The following is a 20,990-nucleotide window of genomic DNA, read 5'->3' on the forward strand; positions in this document are numbered from 1 at the left end:
TCACCGTGCAGCCCGGCAGCCTGCTCCCTCACATTTCTTGGAGGGGAAATTAAATAATAATAGAGGCTCAAAAAGAGCTCCAAGATCATGAAGTCCCGCCTGAGTTCTGTCCCTCCTCGTGGCTTTGGGGCCCTGCAGACCTGGGCAGCTCCAGCCTTGCTTGGGGGGCGCATGGGGCGGCAGTGACCGCGCAGGATGGAGCAGCAGCAGCTCCTCGCCCGTTTGCAGCAGCGACCTTTATTAGGCAGGGGCTGTAAATTTGCTTGTGCGGATATAAATGTACGGCAGGGGGCTGGTGCCAGCAGCAAGGCTCGCGCCGAAACACGGCCGATACTTGGCAGCACGCGGAGTCCTGTCCCAGCCCATCGATAAGATCATCTGCAGATATCTGTGCCTTGTAGGCGATACGAGGCGCTGGCTAAATATACCCTGCCCAAACCTGCGCCGATGGTTTCTGTTTAAAGCAGGGAGAAAGGGGGGGAGAAGAGAGCCGTGCCATGAGCTCCGCTTTCCAACGTGTCCTGCTCCCTTTCATAACAAACAGCAAGCCGTGGTGGTTTTTTTTCTGAGCCCTGTTATAATAAGCTCAGATGTTGGATGACATTTTCCCAGTGACTCACATAGTAAAATTAACCTTGAACTATTTACATATTCAATCGCCGCCCTCCTCCTCCTCCCCCTCCCCGCCGGCGTGTGTACATTACAGGAATTCTGGCTCCGTATCAGTTTTTTGTTTTGCTGATGAGAAAAGAAAAAAAAAAATTTAAAAAGAGGAAAAAAAAAAACAACCTCCCCCCGCCTGGAGTACACATCTACTTGAGGGAAAGAACACGCAGTCCTGGCCTTTGGAAATTGGCAGGCGGCGTGCTGTTCCCGCGCTGATAAGAGGTACTGTAAATAAAACTGTACGGCAGCGCCTGCTGTAAATGCCCCGCGTCTGTACTCATTGTTCTGACAGCTCCGGCTTTTTTTGGGTCCGCTGTTTTGGTACACACTGTGCTTCCTTATGTAAGCCAGTGCGCCCGGCTCCTCCCTGCGTTCGCCCTGTTTATTTTCGCCTCGCCAGGAATTTTTCCTCCCCCCGTCCGCCCGCCCCCCAGCCAGATGCTGGCTGCCTTTGCCTCCCCGGGCTGTGCCTCCCTCGGCCCCTGTGGCCACGGCTTGCGAAGGGCACTGGCACGTCCCTGCTCCCGCTAATCCCGTGTGGAAATGGGGGCAGGCAAAGCAAGCCCTGTGTTGAGCAGGACCGTGCTCGTCTCAGCCCGCGGGTGCAGCGAGCCCCTCGAAGCGCGGAGTGCCCGGAGTGCCCGGGGGGGCACGGTCGGGAGGGGCACGGTCGGGAGGGGCACAGCCCGGGAGGGGCACAGCCCGCAGGGCACAGCCCGAAGGGCACAGCCTGAAGGGGCACAGCCCGAAGGGCACAGCCTGAAGGGGCACGGCCCGGGAGGGGCACGGCCCGGGAGGGGCACAGCCCGCAGGGCACAGCCCGGGAGGGGCACGGCCCGGGAGGGGCACAGCCCGGGAGGGCACAGCCCAGAGGGGCACAGCCCGGGATGGGCACAGCCCAGAGGGGCACAGCCCGGGAGGGGCACAGCCCGGGAGAGGCACGGCCTGGGAGGGGCACAGCCCGGGAGGGGCACAGTCCGGAGGGCACAGCCCGGGAGGGGCACAGCCTGGGAGGGCACAGCCCAGAGGGGCACAGCCCGGGAGGGGCACAGCCCGCAGGGCACAGCCCGGGAGGGGCGCGCACCAGCAGCCGCCCTGCCCAGGCAGAACCTGTTGCTGCCGCAGTTGTTGCATCCTCCCGGATCGCGGGTCGCCACATCCTCGTGGATCGCGGCGCTGGGGCCGGCGGAGCTTCGAGTGGCGATGGAGAGCCATGGAGAGCCATTGCCTTGGCAACTGCGGGCTGCGCGCTGCCCGCGCCGAGCGCCGGGCGGAGGGCGGCCCGGCTGCTGCCCTATCGATCCGGCCCCTCGCTTCTCCCCATCCCGCACCTTCAGGGACACGCTCCGCACTCCCCCTCTCCCTGCGGTGCCTGGAGAAGGCACCCCCCGGCAGCGCCTTACCCCAGTGCCCCACATCCCTGCTGGCGTGGTCCCCTGGCCGGTGGCAGGTGCGAGGGAGCCGCCCCGGAGCACCCCAAAGTTTGGGTGTGTTTGCCCCTTGGGAGCCGCCAGCGGCCCAGGTGCACTCGGGTTGTTTTGAATGCAAACTTGACATCGCAGCGAGGGCGGCGGGGAACAACATATGCACAGTAAACAGGCAGACTGTCATATTGATTAACAGATGAGACCTCTATTATCGATCAGCTCTTGGCGAGAAAATTTATCACTTTTAATTTCACCGCTGCCAAATATTTCTGCCTGCGAGCCAGCCGTTACCGAGACAATTTAAAGGCAAAGGAATTCTCTTTTCCATGCATCTTGTGATACCTCTCTCCCTGTCGCCTTCTCTGCCCACCTTTCCCCAGACCCCACCCTGACTGTGGGATGGAGGGCTCGGTGGGGTAGGAAGGAGAGGGCAGAGGCAATGTGACCCCTGAAAATGGGCAGAGCAGCATTCTGCGAGGCAGTGCCCCCACCTTGAGTCCTGCTCTGGAACATTTAGCTCCTCACAACAGATGAATCAAACCTTGAAATGGGGCCGTGGCTTTGTCCCACAATGCTGTTGGATACGGTGTGTCATTAATCTGGTTTCATCTAGAAGTTACTTATCTGCTGCTGGGCATCCTGGGTTTTTCCTTGCCCAAACCAGCAGCACATTGATTGTAATTTTCTAAGAATTGCCCCAAATCCCACATCTCTTTCCAATAGTCTGAGATGCCTCTGAGCTTCTTGCCCAGTTGTTGCATTCCAGCCACATCCCTCATCAGGTGCATCTTTGGGTACCAGCAACACCAGCCACGATGGGAAGGAACAGGAAACCAATTGCAATTGGATAAGTTGCAGTGCTAATGAAATGCATTGATATTGTAATGATTTTAAAAAATAATAATAATCTTTTCCTGGCAAGCAGCTCTGTATTTTGCTGTGATGTGCAAGGAACAGGAGCACAGGGCTGAATGAGGCACTGCTTTAGCTGGCTGTACAGGGGCCATTGAACATGAAACCCCTCCATGCACGGGAGTGTTAATGGCAGCAGCAGCGTGCAGGTGCACGCTCAGGTGTGCGTCCTTTGTCCCTGGAGTAACCCTGCTGTCCCTCTCTCTCCCCAGCGGGTGCCAAGGCCCTGGTCTGCGATCAGTGTGGCGCCCAGTTCTCGAAGGAAGACGCCCTGGAGACGCACCGGCAGACGCACACCGGTATGTGGCCTCCCCTTCCACCTTCACTTAGGTGCAGGCTTTAACATTTGGGCTGCCTTTGTCACCCTTTGCCCAACAGAGAGCTGGACCTTCTGCAGTTCCTGCCTCTGTGCTGCCCAGGCAGCCCCAGCTCCTCTTACACTAAAGCACAGCCTAAGGCACCAGTTGGTGCAGTGCTGTTACAGCACTGCTCAGCGTTAACATGGGAAACAATGACAGAACGCACGTGAGGTCGTTTGTCCCCTTTGCAAGCAAAGCTTGTCCCTGTCCAAACACCTCCCAAAAGTTGGTTTCTGCCATGTTTCTGCTCTGGCACTTCCCAACCCTTCAGTGATGCCACCATCAGGAACACAAGGATCTCTTCAGCCTCTTGCAAAAGCTGCCGTGCTTGGGAAAGGTTTGCCTGGGGGAATTCACAGCCGGGCAGACCCAGGTGGAGCCCTTCACCCTCCAAATCCAGAATGGAGCAGGAGAGAGCGCCTGCTCCTCCTGTGCTATATTGGGAGCAGTTTAGCTGAGCACAGGCTCATCTTTCAGTGCTGAAAGCCCTGATAGAAATGCCACTGGCAGTGAGTTTGTGCTCAGGGCTGGCACAGAGAACCCGCCCGACTTCACGCTGGGGGTGTGAGGACGGATGCAAAGTGCTGTGTCACCGGCTGTCACCCGGTAATGGAGCTGTGCTGGCCAAACTCCACTCCATAAATCTTAAAGTACTTGCCCTCCCTGTCCATGCCCTTACAGCTGGAGGCTGGGTTTGGCCATTCCAGGTCTGTTTTGAAGCCCTCTATGCGTAGGCTGAGGAGAAGAGCTGTGAAGGGTCAGCCAGCACAGTGAGGGACTGGCTGCACAGGGCTGAGCAACCCAAGCCCAGGCGGGGCGGTCAAAGTGGCCAAGTAAAAAGCAAATTGCAGCTAGCTCCCCCTTTCCTTCTATTTCCCAGACCCATTGAGCATCATGGGCTGACAAGTGGGAGCCCAGCCATGGAGCTGAATGATGCCTGCACCCCAAACCATCCTGCAGATGCAGAGCAGTTTGGCTAACAACCCTGACATTCCTGTAGGGATTGAACTTGCTTTGGCTGGTGAATCCTTGGGGCTGGACTGTGCCAAAGCTCAAAGAGCAATGGGCAACCAGAGCAGGGGGACACAGTGACCCAGGGGGAGCTTGTCATTATTGCCTCCAGCTGCTTTGAATGATGGTAACACAAAGCCAGGCTGTTGTACATGTGCTGCATCAAGCACTGCTCCTCTCCACAGCAGAAAACTAACACCCCACTTCCTGAGGCAAGGCAAAAAACAAGAATAAATTTAAAAAACAGTTCCTGCTTGTAAGCACGGTGCTGGCAGGGCTGTGTGCAGCCCCACAGACACAGGGCCGAGACGCCCTCTCCGGGTGTGCACTGTCCTTGGCCCCCGTCCCACTGCAATAAGAAAAGCAGCAACTGTTTTGGCTCATCTTCCAGAAGCACAGGCTTGGTGCTGGGGAAGAGAGCATGGAAAATTCCTTACCCTTCTCCTCAAATGTAGAGGAAAAAACAGAATGCCTTGGGATGGCAGCCTGAGTAGCCCCAGGCAGCACCGCTGGGAGTCGGGATGTGCACACGAGCGGTGCTGGTGCTAACGGGCTTTGGGCTCGTGCCGGCGTTTATAAATATCAGAGGTGACTCGTCTCGAGTTTCCTCCCGTGTGCCAAGGCAGTTAGCGCACGGCAGCCGGTGTCAGTCAGCAGGACAGCACAGATTTACTCCTGACCCAGTTTCACGTGGGCATGAGCGACACCCACTATAGAGCATGTTTGCTTCAGCAAGTAGTTGGATTTTTGATTTGTGGGGTTGGCGTGCCCCCGGCCGTGCCACTAAGGATGGAGCAGGACCCTTCACTCTCCCTTGCCCACATCCCCTGGGCGCATTCCCTTCCTACATCCCATACTCTCATCCTCATATCCCTCGTATCCTCTGTCCTGAGACACCGGTAGCAGAAAAGAATTAATAAAACCAACATGTAACTGAAAATTGAAAAGCTCTATATCTCCCCCCCTTTTCTTCCCCCCTGTTTTTTTCTTTTGCTGGGATGTTGGTAACGTTTTGATTTAATAGTTGGCCAAACACAAGGGTCTATTTTATTCAGAGTTTACAGGCCTCAGGGCTGTTATTCCTCCAAATTTAATAGCATTGAAATTGCAGGGTTGGCGATAATTTGCCTATCACTTTCTGCTCTCCCATTGATGTTTATTGTCAGCGGGATGGAATCTCAATCCGATTCACTTAGATAACATGTCTGTTAAACATTTAGATAATTGTGCCATCATTAACTTGTCACATTATTTTAGAGATTCAAAACAGTCGTGCAGTATAAGCGGAGGTACAAAGGGAGAAAGATCTGGCTCGTGAGAGCAGGAACCCGGGAGCAGAGGTGTCAGGATGCCCCCGCGCTGTCTCCCATGGCAAGCGTTGCTCAACGACCGCACGGGGATTTTTAAAAATTTTTAAATTATTTTTGCATTTTATGCCAGTGCTCTCGGTGTTTTTCCATAGAAGAGCATCCCAGCAACCCCATAACTGTCTTGGGTTTGCCAAGGAATGCGTGGGAGCCCGGAGGAGGTGGTGGGGGCATTGCGCCGGAGCTGCACTGTCACACGGGCGCGCACCACCCCTGTTCTTGGCAAATGTACATCGAGTCAAATTTATTACATATTTGTCTTATCTCCTCACATTTGCTTTGCTTTCTCTGTCTCAAAATGGTTCCAGCCCAAAACCTTGCAGTGATGCTGCAGATGTATGGCACACTGCTACTTCCAGTGTGGAAATTACAGATTTTGAGCAAGTGGAACATAACATGTGAGTTTGGTGATGTGAGCTATAAATCACACTGAGAAACAAATTCTGTTCGCCTCACACTCGGTGTGGCACCATGATTAATGGTCAGGCCAGGGCTTCACTGGGATGCTGGCATGACTCTGCCAGTGGCTGGGGCTTGTCCCAGTGGTGCCACTGGCCACCAACAGCCATCTGCAATGTCCCTGCTCCAGCAGCAGATTTGGGAGATGCTGTTTGTGGCTTGTCCTGCTGCATCCTCTTCCACAGTTGGATCAAAGCAATGGCACAAGCAGCCAGCACAAGCAGCTGGCACACCTCCTTACCAAAACCAGCCTGACATCTTCTGGGGCTGCCTGTGATTTTCTGTTACTGTTTCACAGGACTCAGGAGGGTTTTCTGAGAGCAACCCAATGAGACTTTGGGGGGAAATACCTCTGGATCGTGCTTTTCTCCATAGCTAGAGATAACGCACTGTAGCACTAAGTATGCTTAGAGGTAATTATCCCTGTGCAGCCCCAGCGGGGGAGGATGTGCTGGCGATGCCATGTGCAGTGGACAGTCGATGCTTCGCACATTTTCTCTTGGTGCAAGAGTGGATTCTGGATGCTCAGGTGCCGGCCTCAGCTCACAGAGGGTTTGGGGGCAGTGGGTCCTAGGGCCGCAGCACAGAGCCCCTTTGTCTGACAGTAATGTCCTGTGACAGCACTTGAAATCTGAGTCCTGGCGCGCATTCCTGCAGCCGGGAATCTCCCTGCCTCCCAAACCACGGCTGCCCTTGCCACTTTGACAGCAAATGGCAGCAAGAGTTCCCTGTGCTCCTTGGTGCACACATGGGGAAATGTGAGGCCAGGCATCGTGCAAGCTGGTGGAGTCACCAAAAGCAGTGAGGAGGTGGGAGCGTGGCGGAGCCGTGCAGCCACGATGGCATCGGGGCCAATGGTCTGCCTTTAATTTTCCTGTGCAAATACTATTTAAAGCACGATGAGAAAAGCCCTCTCACTAAGCTACGGAGAAATCTTTCTTGTCCTTTAATTCTAGATGAAGGGGATTAGTGTGAACATATTTAACCTCTGACCCATGGACAAAAGCATTATCAAATTTAGTTGCCAAGTGGCTCCCCATTTAACCAAACCAGTGCGGTATCACTGCAAGATTTTTCCCTCCCTCCCTTGAAAGCTTTAACATCTATTGTTGTCCTGGAGTACCGGAGGGCCTTGGCTGCCTTCCTTTGCTGGCATACAGGGTGCTGGTCAGAGTCCCATAGGGGAGCGCAGCATGACATGGTACTCACTGCTAGAACCCACGAAGGCTTCACAAAGCCAGCCTCCCAAAAAGAAAAGCCTTCTGTAAATGGGGCTGGTTTCTGCATGCCCAACTCAGTGCTGGCCATGTGCTGGCCTGTGGTGGCACAGAGGATGCTTGGCCATCTCTCCAGAGCACAGAGAGGGGTCTCTGTCCCCCTTTGCTCTGGAGCACAAGGGATCAGCTATGGCAAGCTTGAGGATGCTCGGCATTTCCATGCTGGGCTTTATAAAAGAGGGATGAAGCACGGTCTGAGAGGCGGCCGGGGTCTCCTGGTCCAGCAGAGGAATGCCGAGAGGGGCCTCCCGTCAGGAGCCGGTGTCCGTTTACAGTGCATCTCTCATAAACCCGGCGGCGGGGGCGAGGGCAGGGGGACCGGCCCTCCTGGTATGTGATTGATTATCTGGTATTTATGCCATTGAGGACTTTTCAGCGGCTCAGGGTCAGGGGGTCATCTCATGTGTCTTGCTGCAAATCCGCTTCCTTTTGTACAGTGCGGGCTGGGTGAGCAGACACACAAAAACAGCTTTTTCTTTTCCTTGGGAAAAAGGGGAGGGGGGCGGGCTGGTGTCAATGAATTTTTTTTTTCAGCCTTTCCTGAATAGTGTCCTTTTTAATTCCAAAGAACTTTTAATTAAAAGTAGCAGGAAAGTTCATCTCGACAAGGTTTAACTTACCTTAGCAGTTACTTTTGTCCCCCAGGATTCACGTCTCCCCGCTGTACAAAAACTCCCAACAACTGGGGGCCAGGCCGCGCTCGGTGCCGCTCCACATCTCCCCGGCTTTGCCGATGGGGCCTTTTCATCTTTTCTCTTTTTTTAATGATGGGGGTGCAGGAATAATAAGCAGATGCTGCGAGTCCCGGCTTTGTGCCTCACGGCAGCCGGTCGCTCCAGTGGCCAGGCTCTGCCAGGCAGCCGCCTCAGCACCAAAAAGGTCATTTTGCTGTTGGGGTGTGAGTCAGGGCTTCGTGGCAGCTCCGTGGGGCTGGAGGGTGCCAGAATGGTGCCACCTTGAGCAGGAGAGCTGCACGAGTGGAACGGACTGGCAATGGGCAGGTGGTGCCCTCTGCCAGCTGGGATGATGGCAGTGGTGATGGTGATAGTGGTCTCCATGGAAAGACCCCTTGGTCTCCTCACCAAAACTCTTTTTTTGGGAGATGGAGCAGTTTCAGTTAAACAACAGTTCAGAAGTAGTGGGGGAGAGCTCAGGGTTTTCAGCAGAAAGTCAGATTGTTTTGTCAGCTGATTTCAGTCCAATTTCCAACTGGGAAGAGGAAATCTGGGAAGCTGGTGCAATGATGATGAGTATGTGTGACAGCTTCCATCTGATGCAGTGGCCAGAAATGCCACCGTGATTTGCCCCAGAGAAACTGGTGGTGGTTGCCCCAGAGAAACTGGTTCTCAGGAAGGGCAGAGGTGTCCCAATGCACAGCTTCCTTGGGAATAGCAAGGTTGAATCTGGCATTCTCCAGAATGGTGTGAGCTTAGGGGAAAGCAGCACAAAAGGGAGGTGTTGCACATAGATGTTCAGATACCAGGTTACTGCATTTGGCCAGGTGATGTGCTTTGCCAGGAAAGGGGGCAGTTTTCTATCGGTGCCTTTAGGGCTGGAACAACTGAGTGATGGTTTTTGCCAAGGATGATCATGAGTCTACCTGAATGGGTTTAATATGTATTGATATATTTTGATAGATATTCAGTACAATAAAAAGGCTTTGGGGTTACCCCTTTGCTGGGAGGATGTGCCTCCAACTTCAGCCAGAAGGCTTTAGGGACTGCAAATGGCTTCAAACAACTGTTTGGCCTGAAAAAATGGAAATTGGGCAGGACAGCACAGCGCACCATAGGTGTGAAGTGTCCACAGTGCAATCCCAGGCTAGAAGCATTAAAAGCTCAGGAACTTCCCACCTCCCCCAGCCAGGAGGTGGAAATGCAATAAAAAGGATTGGCCCTTAAAAGCTCCCTCTGCCCGGCTTGCGTAGCACTCAGTTTCTTCGGGAAGAAGAGGAAACACTGCTAAGGCTCTGTCAGTGTGGCCTGGGGTGATGCTGAACACATCCCTTCCTTCCAAGCCTGGGGACCCCATTCAGGGAGTAGACCAGGGAGCAGAGGCAGCACTTTCCAGTGCTGGAAGAAGGGATTAGGCATGCAGCACTCCCGGGTGGCTTGTTCTGGGGACAGGGGTGTGTCTGGACCAGTGCTGTCCCCCAAGAGCATCCCGCACAGGCCTGGGGCTGCCCGTATCCCTTGGGTTGCACCTCCATGGTGCGCTCAGCACCCTGCCCTGGAGATGGGGACACGCTGCTGTCCCCCAGGGCAGCTGATCCCACACCCTCCAGAAGCACCTTTCCCGCTGAAGGCCCCGTTTGGGCCCACAGGCAGCGCGGGTCCAGCTGCCGCCGTGATTGACGCAAAGCCAGTCTATAAATAAAGTCTTTCTCTCCTCTCATAAAGACTTTGCGGTTTAGTTTGCTTTCAAGGTCAAGATCAGACCTTTCTAAATAAACACATATCAAAGGATCATTAGCGGAGCAGCACTGTTAAATTGAGATATTAACTTCTGTCAGCCGCGCGTTTCCTTTTTGTTCTGTAACTCGCGACTGCAGCGGGTTTTTATTATTTTGGCCCTAGGCAGTAGCATCTGGCTTCTGTAGAGACTGTAAAAATTAAAAAGCAACACAAATCATTGCGAGAGAAAAGCAGTAAATTCAATGATAAGAATTTAAAATTAAGATGTTTCGGCGCTTTTATATTCTGCAAAACATGAAACGAATGAGTTGTGTGCCTGTTGCCATAAAGCCACCGCCGCTAATCGTCGCCGGGCTCCTTCCCTCCCCGCACGTGCCCCCATAATGACCGTGCCTGAGCAATGGCAGCAAACACGGTGAGGGAAGGTGGTGATGATGGCAATGGGGACAGTGATGGAAATGGAGGGTGGTGGGGAGGGCACAACTGGGCATGGGGGAGCAACGGGCCACCAAAAGGGAGGCGAGAGGGGGATGCTCTTGTCCCACCATGCTCAAAGGAAGAGAGAGGGCAAGCTACGAGGGTGTGACTAATGAGCCAGTTCACGAGGATACGGGACCACATTGTCCCCCAGGTCCAGATGGCCCCTGGAATAAATCACCCCCAGCAGGCATGAGCTGCCCATGCCAGGGCTGCAGCTCAGGGCCTGGCACGCATTGCCCAGGCTGCTGCGGGCACCAGCACCCCATACATCCTCCATGTGCATCCTGCCTGGGCTGTGGGGAGAGCAGGAGTGTGGCTGGGTGGGAAGCAGCCCTGTGCATCACTGCAGGAGCAAAAAATGAGGCATTTCTTTGGGGGGTTTGTTAATCCCCTGTGCTTGCAAGGTCAATGTTGTACAACTGCTCTGAAACGCCAGTTTTCCTCAGTGTTTGTAAAAGGGTGAGCTGGCATGGAGGCAGCAGGCAGTGCCAGAAGCTTGGCCTGGCCTCCTGTTGCAGTGGAGTGTCCACATCCAGCCCAAGAGGAAAACCAGCAGGGGCAGGAGAGCAGGCGGCGTCAGCTGCTTTTTAAGAATTAATTTTCCCATAGTCGGTTAAAGTTGGGAAGAAAGCTGTGCTATCTCTAAGTAAATAATAATAATCAAACAAATGCCCCCTTGGGAAAAGTTGCCTTCCATAAAGATGTTAATTAGCACAGAAGCTGAGCTGTGGAGTCCAGAGGCAGGCTTTGAAACTGGGATGATTTGGTGACTCTGGTACAAAATGCACACATTTCCTGTGTTTATCTTATGGGGGTTTTCCCCCCTTTCTCCAGTGAACCATGAAGGTTGTAGGGGCTGTTTGACTCAGCACAGTAATGAATGCCATCACCTCTCAGTAGCACTGGAGTGGGTGGCACCACACAACACGGCTCTGCACAACACCCCTACATCCAGGCTGGCATCTGCAGATGTTGTGTCCCAGCAGCAGCATTCAGGGAGGGCTCCTTTGCACCTGCCTGTGGGTGCACTTCGGTGCTGCCACCAAAAACACCACTTTGGGTTTCATAATCATCCTGAAAACAGAATCCGAAACTGGGCTGGTTTTCTTACCCTGCACATGCATCCACCATCATCCTGGGGCAACATCCCCTGAGTCCTGCAGCCTCAGTGCTGGTGCTACCCAGGCTGAGTTGGTGCCTGCTTTTCAACTCAGTGACAGCAGGATGTGCACCGTGTTCCCGGGGTCCCTTGTGGAAAGCTGAGCTGGGCACCTTCAGGCTGTCCTTCAGGCCAGCTCTGTCTGAGCTTGGGCGCTGGAGCTGTGAGAGGATGCTCCAGGCAATGGGCCCCTTGCCCGCCCTGTTGCCTCTGCCAGCCTTCCTGTGGGCAGGGCTGAAAGGGAGGGCTCTGTGCCACTCTCTGTGCCCCTCAAGGGAGGGCTCTGTGCCGCTCTGTGGCCCCCACTGCCAGTGGCACCCTCCTCCCCAGTGCTGCTCTTCCTGCAGCTCCCCTGCAGCAGCAGCCAGCAGTGTTGGCTGGGAGGCAGAGGCTGGTAGAGAGCCTTTGACGTGCTGACAAAAACCATCAGATGTCCCTGAAATCTCATCTCAGGAGTGCCAACAGCCTTTGGGCTCCTGCTTTGCATGGCCAGGATGTTTCGGAGCCGCTCGCCTTTGTTGTAAGGACAGCAGCAGTGTCGGGTCACCTCTGGCACATGAACCGTGTGAGGCATGATGTTAAACATGAGCTGTGAAGGAGGGAGCCTTGTGGAAGACCCTGAATTATCAGGACCTGAGGTGAGGGTTTGGAGGTTTCAGGGTGCATGAGGCAGCAACAGGCTCTGTCAGCATCCTTAGACATGAGCATGCTCATGCCCCTGATAATGCTGGAGCCTTCCCAGTGTGCCCCTCCACAGCCTTTCATTCCGTACTCCTGATTATTTCGGCAGTGGATGGATCTGCTCATTTTTCAAGTCTGATAACATGGGTCTGAGGGCAGGCAGGGAAAGATGGCAGCGTTATGAAGAGGACTCAGGGAGGGGCAGTTTGGTTTGCACATCTCGATGTTGGTGCCACGAGCCTGGGGACTGCCAGCCCCGTGCTGCCACCCTGCTGGGGCTCAGTGGGGATGATGGCTTCACCAGCATGGTGGCACCACTCCCTTTGTCCCCCCTGCCCTGCTGCCACAGCATCCCTGAGTCACCCCATTCCCAGGCACACAGCAGGTCTGGGCTTGGCACTGCTGCCAGGGGCTCTGGGGGGCCAGCACACGCACGCGTGCTCCAGCATGGGGGGAAAAACTTGAAGTCAAATGTCTGAAAGTCAGATCCCTTTTTAGTATGAATTTGCTGTATCTCATTCTAAGCACTAATTCCAATTTAATTGCAAGTGGCCTGAAGCCTCTTCAATAGGAGTAACAAATGGTTTGATTTTGTAAACTTCATCAGACTGCATTTTAAATGCGACACACTAGCCCGGCTCGAATGCCAATGAAGCACTGAAGTAGCTCTCTGTTTACTAATTATCCGTTTTTACTTCAAGCCACGCTGGCTGGCTTGTCTGATTAAATCGGATTTGTGGGATAGAGAACAGCTAGCAGAGTTTTCTCTATAGTAAACGAGATTGAAACTATGGCCCGCCTGGCTGCACACTGTAAATTATATTTCCTTTTAAAGGGGACGTGTCGCCTTTCTCCTGCAGTGCACCTCCCGCATCCATAAACTCCACCAGGGCCCAGTGCGAGGCAGACCCACCCCGCCCTGCCTCCCTGAGCCGTGCCACGCCGGTTTTTAGCCGGGTTCCTGCTCCGCAGAGGCGGCGGTGGGGGCGGCGCTGCAGCATCCATCCCTCGCTGTGGCTCGGACGGACGGGGCGCGCTGTCACACGGCGCGTCCTGCTCGTCATCACGTCCCTGCCGGCTGCGCTGCTTTGGGACCGAGCTGCTGGAGAACAGGGAGGGATGTGCATCTCCGGCCTTGCAGCCGTAGGGTTTTCCCTCCCTCCATCAAGCCTATCCCACTAAAAATCAGTTTTGGGACCACCTTGTATTGAAGAAGACCCTGCGAGATGTGGCCAGCACACTTACCAGGAGACCGCCTAACACCCAAATCACTCCAGCTTCCACCTCGGAACCCTGTGGCAGTGCTAACAGCTGCCCCACTAGCGGCTTTCAGCTGCTGGCACAGCACTGGCTCTGGCAGGGACACAGAAACTGGGGATGGTGGGCAAAGGTGGCAGCTGAACGCAGCGTGCGGGGCTGTGCCTAAACCTTCCCAGTTGCTAAGACTTCAATTCTGCGAGCTTGACCTACGCCGCCCCTTCCCTCGGTATCTATCTTTGTGCCCAGGGGCTTTTTATATTTTAATTTGCTTTTGAACGTCCTGCAAAATTAATGGCGTGCTCGGGGCCATTGTGCTGTGTACAGTAGAGGGACGGGCCCTCGGCGCCCGCCGAGAGCCAGCGCGTTTCCCGGGGAATGAATTGCTCGCCCGCCTTCACCCCTTTTAATTGTTGACAGTAAAAAGCGTTTAAATGCTGCTTAATTTGTAATCATCTTCCTGCAAAAAGGGGAGAAACCATTAAAATGTCAGGGAAATGAATAAATCCGTCTCTCACTGATTTGGGGCGGCAGCATTTCTTTATCAGGGGTGATTTTTCTTCCAATGGCTGAGGGCTGGCTCGGGGCTTCTGTGGCTGGAGCCCAGGCATGCACTCACGACAGGACACAGGGCTGAGTCCTGTGGCACCCAGTGTGGCACCCTCTCAAGAGTTTTGCCGGTTTTCCCCACTTCCCATCCTTCCTCCAGAGGTGTGACATAGTTGGCATCTAGCCTAAAGAAAACCAAGCCGCTTGGAGGCCGGCAGTGGGACGGTACCCAGCAGCGGTGCCTGCCGCGCCCCTTGGCTGCTGGAGAAAGTCACCTGCGGAGCCTCAGGGCAGGGAACAAGCCCTGCCTGAGCCCCGTGTCCCGCCGCGGGGCTCGGTGCTGGGATGCGGGGCCACCTCCCAGTGCTCCACCTCTGCGCCCGGCCGGTGTCAGCCTTTGTGTCACGCAGATGCTCTGCTCTCAGAGCTCAACTGGAAACGTGCGCCTTCGCAGGCCATGCCAGTACACGCTGACATCCCAGTCCGGGGTGTTTATTTACTGATACATTACTTGAAGAAGAAAAGGAAGAGGAGAAATCAACCTGGCCCTTTGCAGGTCTCAGGAAGCGGCACCTGGGGGATGCCCGGCTCCAGCTCCAGCCCCGTCCCCCATGCGTGCACGAGGCAGCTCGTCCCCATCGCTGTGGCTGCTGGAGTCAGCCCATTTTTATTTTTTTTTCAAGCGGGGGCCAATTAGTTTCACAAATGAGGGCCCTGCGGTGCCAGGGAGGATTTGTTACGGCCCCGCGCGCCGGCCCGGCGGCATTGTCCTGCCCTCCGCCCCCACGGGAGCCCATTGTCCCCGGCCCCAGCGGGGGCTGCTGGCGGCAGATTTATCGGGGCCGGCGTCCCGCCGGCCGGGGCCTCCGCTCCGCAGCTGGCCGCGGCGCTGGGGGCTCAGCCCCGGGGACCTTTGACCCGTCCTGCTGTCACCGCCGGGGCCGCCGAGGGCCGCGGGGCCACATACCTCTTGGGATTTGCTGCGCGCTGCCCGTTCGGGGCTGCCTGCCTTTTTTTTTTTTTTTCCTTAATTTTTTTTTTGTCTTGGGAGCGTTTTGTCCGCAGCTGCGTGGGGGGCACATGAGCCCACAACCCCCCGGGATAAATCCCTGCTGAGGGAGAAAGGCAGCTCCCATGCGGGGCCACCTCTCTTGCTGCTTTAATTCCCATTTCACTGGGGATTTTTTCAGATTTCAGAGCATTTTAGGGTAGCCCAGTGCAAGGCTGAGATTGAGCATCTTCCCAGGCGGCCTCTGCGTCCCCAGCAGGACAGAGCTGACCACGAGGTGCCACCACACCTGGGTGGGTGATGGCACGATGCCAGAGCAGGTGATGTGTGAACCAGGATGCCCTCCGGGATGCCCGTTGCCCATGGCTCCCAAGCTGGAGGTGTGGGTCTGCCCAGGAGCATCCTTCCCTGTGCCCTGCCTGCGTGCCACTGACAGTGCTGCTGCCCATCGTGTCCCTGCCCCGTGGTGCTGTGGTCCTGGTGGTGTCCCTGGTGTTGGTTTTGGTAGCCTGGCAAGCAGCCCTCTGCCCCTGCTGTTCCTGAAGGCTGCACGGATTTGTTGGTTACCTTGAACATCTTGTGCTGCTAATGAATTGCTAATACTATTTTCTAGCTAATTTTATTTCCATAGTCCTCACATTTTAATGTCTCCAAAAAGCGAGCATTTATTTGCTTAATCTTCCTGTGTAATACAATTTGCAGTGACTCACAGTTCTGAACAATCAGCTATGCATAAGCGAAAACAAACTGTTTAAGGCTAGAGGTCTGAGGTGTTTATGGACGGGGTACGAGCACCTGGGTTGGGGTTTTGTCCCTGTTGTGTTGCTGCAGCCAGGTTTGTACCCAAGAGTGATGGTATGGAGCTTGGATCTGCCTTGGGGCTCGGGGCCACATGCAGCACAAGGGGTGGGCACGTCCCCCTCTCACATCCTGCCTTGCTCCCCTCCCCAGGGCAGCTTCATGGGGCGCTTCTTGGGGTCCCCTTTGCCCTGGGCACCACAAGGTCTGAGCTCAGCAGCTCTCAGAGGTGTGTGGGGAGACAGCAATCACCCAACAGCTGCCTTGTGTTTGGGCGTCCCTCGGCATCGCCAGGGCTCCCAGCTGCCTCCAGTGCAATGCAAGAACTTCTCCTCTTCAGCTCTTTCCCTCACTGGGCCAGTGTCAGCAGGGTCGGGGTGGCCAGGGACTCCCAACGGCGCCCAAAGCCCTGCAGCTCTTGGGGTCCCTTCTGCTGCCCGAGCATCCCTGCTGCCACTGTGGGGGAGTGGGACCCCCCCACAGTGGGGTGGTGGGCCGGGGGTGCCAGGCAGTGCCTAAGCAGGGTCTCTCCTCTCGCACAGGTACAGACATGGCCGTTTTCTGCCTGCTGTGCGGCAAGCGGTTCCAGACGCAGAGCGCCCTGCAGCAGCACATGGAGGTGCACGCCGGGGTGCGCAGCTACATCTGCAGCGAGTGCAACCGCACCTTCCCCAGCCACACCGCGCTCAAGAGGCACCTGCGCTCCCACACAGGTACGGCAGGGGACTCGGGCTGGGGCAGCCGGGACACGCTCCTTCCCCACGCCTAGAAAGGAAATAGGGGGAAGAGAGGTGGTTTGTGTTTAAAAACTGTGGAGGTGCCTGAAGTGGCTTGGATTTGAAAAACAAAACAGAAAAAAAAAAAGCTGTGTGTAATAAGTTGATCTGGTCTGAGGCGGCACGCCCCTAAGAGTGACCTTCTTAGGGGGTGTGCGATCATATCCGCCTCATCAGCTTACGGCGGTAGATGCACATAATCAGCTGGTGCTCAGCCCTAATGGGATTAGGGCGACCTGCGCTACGTGTAGCTGGTGCTGCCGTGGCCCCTCTGGGGCAGGGCTGGGCTGCAGGATTGCCGAGCGGGAGAGCCCGGCTTGGCCGCCTTACGCCGTGTCCTCAAAGCGCCCGCGCCGTGTCCTCAGCTCCTCCGACAGCATCCCCGGGCAGCTCCGTGGTCCTGGCCACATCGTCAGCGCCGTCATTCGGGGCCAGTCACAAAACACCCCTGAAAGAGCTGGCTCCTGGGGGACGAGCAGGACCGTGCAGGATCACAGCCAGTGCCACGGATCTTCACAGCTGCCTGGGTGAAGCACTACTCACCCATCCTTTGCCCACACAAGTGCAAGGCTCATGTGCCCTCCTTGACACCACTGTTGTTGCTGACAGGGAACAAAATGTATCCTGAGGAGGGATGCTCCTTTTCTTTCTCTTGTCAGGCAGGGGCCATGCACACAATCTCCAAAAGGGACGTAAAGGTGGCTGCTGGGGGTTGTGCGGGTGGTGTCACAGAGGGTTGCTCTGTGCAGCCTGTGGCTGGCAGCTGCCAGACCCACACGTGGGCTAGGGGTCCCGATGTGGAAATGGGAATCCTGTGTCGATGATAAGCATGTTAATGCTGAGTGCTGGAGCTATTTATAGCCAGTAATCCGGTGACCTGGGCTGCGGGTCAGGCTGCGCGTGTCCCACCCCAACCTCTGCCGCTTTAGTAGCTCCCGGCTGTGAAAAAACACTGGGATCATCGGCGCTTTAGGAGCGTTTAATCGTGCCGTGTGGTGCCGTCCTGCACAGCTGCAGGATGCTCCCTCTTATCCCAGGGCCAGGGTGCTCCAGGGGCTCAGGCTCCCCTGAAAAGTGGGCGGATAGAAATGCTGGCTGCCTCTGACTGAAAAATCTGTCTTTGACTGTAGGATCAAAAGCCAAAGTGGCAGTTTGGAGCTGGGCATGGGAGGGGAAAGTCAACAACGGCCACAGGCACCGCCTGCCTTGCCTTTGGAGGGGGGCTCTGAGCTGCATCCCGAGCATCCTCCTCCCCCCAGGTGCCCAGGCAGCAGCTGCAGGAGGGGCGAGGGGCCACAGAGCTGGGCTGCGGCAAATGGGGAGAGAGTAAAATATCATTTTAAAGAGGAAGCGAAAGCACAGGCATGTGAGTATATAACGAGAAGGACAATTTATGCCCAGGCACGAGTGCAGTTTGACACGGGGATAATGAAAAAACGTAGGTCATTGTGGATGACTTAAGCCTTCACAGCTGAAGAAAATGTATGAAATGCGGGGAACATTACACGCTTGGCAGCTCCGCACATCTGCAGCAGGACAAGTGAAATACAGTTCGCCATTCTTTACCATAAACTGTGCTTGTAGGATATGCGGCACAGAGAAATTGTAATTACAGTGACAAGACAAATCAGTAATATTTAAATATTCATGAACAAAGTCTCGGACGATCAATCTATCTTTATTGTCCTTGCCTTCGCGGCTGTAATAAATAAGTAGCTGGAGCCCTCACCTTTCCTTCAAATCATTCTGCCTTTGGTGCCAAACCAGAGTTCATTTATCAGCCGCCTGGTCTAGAGTGTGGGAGATGCCCAGGGCTGGGTCTGTGCTGGTGCTGCTGGGTGAAAAACCTGGAAAATTGGTGGTGGGAGGGTTGCAGCACGCTCCAGTCTCTACCGTGCCTCAGACCCGAGCATCCTCTGTACAGGAGGGTCTGTGCACGGAGGGACCAGCACACTGCACTGGGGAGCCTGGGACGCTCTGTCCTCAGGATGGCTGCCCAGGGTAAAAAGGCTTTGGAGCTATTTTTGGTGTGGCACAGCAGTCACGGCAGCCCTGACCCCGGCATGTGCTTGCAGGTGACCACCCCTACGAGTGCGAGTTCTGCGGCAGCTGCTTCCGGGACGAGAGCACGCTGAAGGGCCACAAGCGCATCCACACCGGGGAGAAGCCCTACGAGTGCAACGGCTGCGGCAAGAAGTTCAGCCTCAAGCACCAGCTGGAGACCCACTACCGAGTCCACACAGGTACCTGCTGGGGTGTCTGGCAAGGACAGACTGGTGGAAGGGCTGGCATGTGGACCAGGGTGGCAGCCAGGCATAACAAATCTGCGATGCGCCGGCATGTCACTATTGTAAACAGGGATCAATAGTCACATCGGTTCTGCTGCTCATTCCGTGGTTATCAGCTGTGCCCACTGCGGCAGCATTGAGCTGGGCAGTTGGTTAGCACTGACACCCTGTATCCCACAGGTGAGAAGCCCTTCGAGTGCAAGCTGTGCCACCAGCGCTCCCGGGACTACTCGGCCATGATCAAACACCTCCGGACCCACAATGGCGCTTCCCCTTACCAGTGCACCATCTGCCTGGAGTACTGCCCCAGCCTCTCCGCCATGCAGAAGCACATGAAGGGCCACAAACCAGAGGAGATCCCCACTGACTGGCGGATAGAGAAGACCTATCTCTACCTCTGCTACGTCTAAGGGAGGAGGCAGAGGGGCAGCAGGGCCAAGTGGCAGATGACTGGGCAAAAAAAAAATCCCACCAAACCCACAGCATCCATGGCCTTGTTTGTTTTCAGTTCTCATTCGTTTCTTCTCGCCGGAAGGATCCTGCAGCTCATGCCGGACCAAGGGACACACCGGCCCCTTCTCCAGCCCCATCCACACTGCTGTCCCAGCTGCTCATGCGCCTGCTGCCTTTTCACCCTTGCTGCAGGGCAGATTTCACCCTTTGAACCCCTAGCCAGGCCCACCGTCACCCTTGGCACTGGCCACTGGTGCTGCTGGGAAGACCATGTAGGAAAGAGGCACTTCCCTGAAAGTGTGTGTACAGCTAGTGCTCTGGGAAGGCTTTCATTCCTGGTGTCCTGTCACTGCATAGACCCTGCCGTGCATGCCCTGCAGAGTCCCTGAGCTCCCATGTGGGCTTGGGCCCCATTCTGGCAGGTTCTCATGCTCCCAGGCTGCAGCATCGCAGGCAGGAGAGCACAGTGCCCTGTGAGCCACAAGTGCTTTGGCAGGAGTGTCCTGGGGGCATCCTGGCCAGAGGAGGGTGTTTGGGACACGGAGCCAGCTGGGAGCCAGGCTGCCTTGAGGTGTTGCCTGGTGTTCAGGTGGGCTCAGGGGCACAGGATGCTGCTGCTCTCCCCATGACCAAAGACGTCTCTATGCATTTCTCCCTCCTTCCCTGCCTTCCCGGGGCAAGGGTGAAGCCCCTCATGGGGAGATGCAGCTGGTTTGGTGATATGCAGTCAGTGCCAGTGTTGGAGCTGTTAGTGTGTGGCATCACTCCGAATGCAGGGATCCTCTTTTCTTCTGCTGATTTGGGGCACCTGGAAGGTGCCAAGTGTGGGGTTTTTTGCCCAGCCCTCAGCCACAGGAGCCCACAAGTAAGGGGTGCCCTGTGGCAGGCGGCTTTGCTCGCCGCTTTTTTTGCTTTCTGTTTGGGTTTTTTTGAACTTTCTTTTGGAATATTTCCGCATTTAGCACATTTTACTTGAAATTACCTCATTTTTTTTGTGACCTCATGAGCTTTTATTGATTTGGGAGGGACAGGGGTTGGCATGGCTGGGGTGCACCAGCCACGTGCCCAGCATTGGTGGTGGAGAGGTGGTGGGGCACTGGTGTCCCTGCCAGACTCCTGTTGTGCATTATCCTTACCAAAACTGGTATTTTTTGCCTGGCCCCATGGGGCTGGGGGTGTTGGTTCTGAAGCTACCTCTTGTGTTTGTTTTTGTTGTGTTTCTCCTGCGCAGCCGCGGGCTTGGTGGTTCCATCCCACGGTTCTTTTTTTGTCATTTTGCTGCGTTTGGGTGAAAAGGGGGGAAAAGGAGCTGGGGGTGGGGGTGGTGGGACAGTGTCTGGATAGTTTGGAGGGACACTGATGGCCCCTCTGTGTTTGGGGTGCCCTTCCCACCTCTCCTGGTGCCAAGCAGGGATAGGGCTGTGGGAGCAGCGTCCTGCCTGGCGCCCCAGTCCGGCTTTGCACGTGCGTGTGCCCCTGCGCGTGGGACAGCTGCTGCTCTGCGCAGGGAGGGCACCGCTGCTGTACAATCCGGGATGTGACTGTGGAGAACGGCTCGTTTCATTGTTGTGCCTAAGAAAAAAACAGGAAAAATATTTAAAAAAAAAAGAAAACAGTTCTTTCACACAGAAAGTTGCTGCAATTTCTG

At 55.5% G+C, this 20,990-nt stretch overlaps 1 protein-coding gene across 2 annotated transcripts in view; it reads left to right on the forward strand.

Moving 5' to 3' along the window:
• The window catches only part of ZBTB16 (zinc finger and BTB domain containing 16), a 53,628-nt gene extending 33,002 nt beyond the window's left edge, over positions 1 to 20,626 (forward strand). For both annotated transcript variants that reach the window (XM_059488296.1, XM_059488295.1), the window contains 4 exons: positions 3,218 to 3,304; positions 16,368 to 16,538; positions 18,677 to 18,844; positions 19,070 to 20,626. In XM_059488296.1, coding sequence (XP_059344279.1) covers positions 3,218 to 3,304; positions 16,368 to 16,538; positions 18,677 to 18,844; positions 19,070 to 19,299 — 656 coding nt within the window. In that variant the 3' untranslated portion in view covers positions 19,300 to 20,626. The remainder of the gene's footprint in view (positions 1 to 3,217; positions 3,305 to 16,367; positions 16,539 to 18,676; positions 18,845 to 19,069) is intronic.
• The last annotated feature ends 364 nt before the right edge of the window (positions 20,627 to 20,990 follow it).

Source organism: Ammospiza nelsoni, chromosome 24 (genome assembly GCF_027579445.1).
Source record: "Ammospiza nelsoni isolate bAmmNel1 chromosome 24, bAmmNel1.pri, whole genome shotgun sequence".
Lineage (NCBI taxonomy): Eukaryota > Metazoa > Chordata > Aves > Passeriformes > Passerellidae > Ammospiza > Ammospiza nelsoni.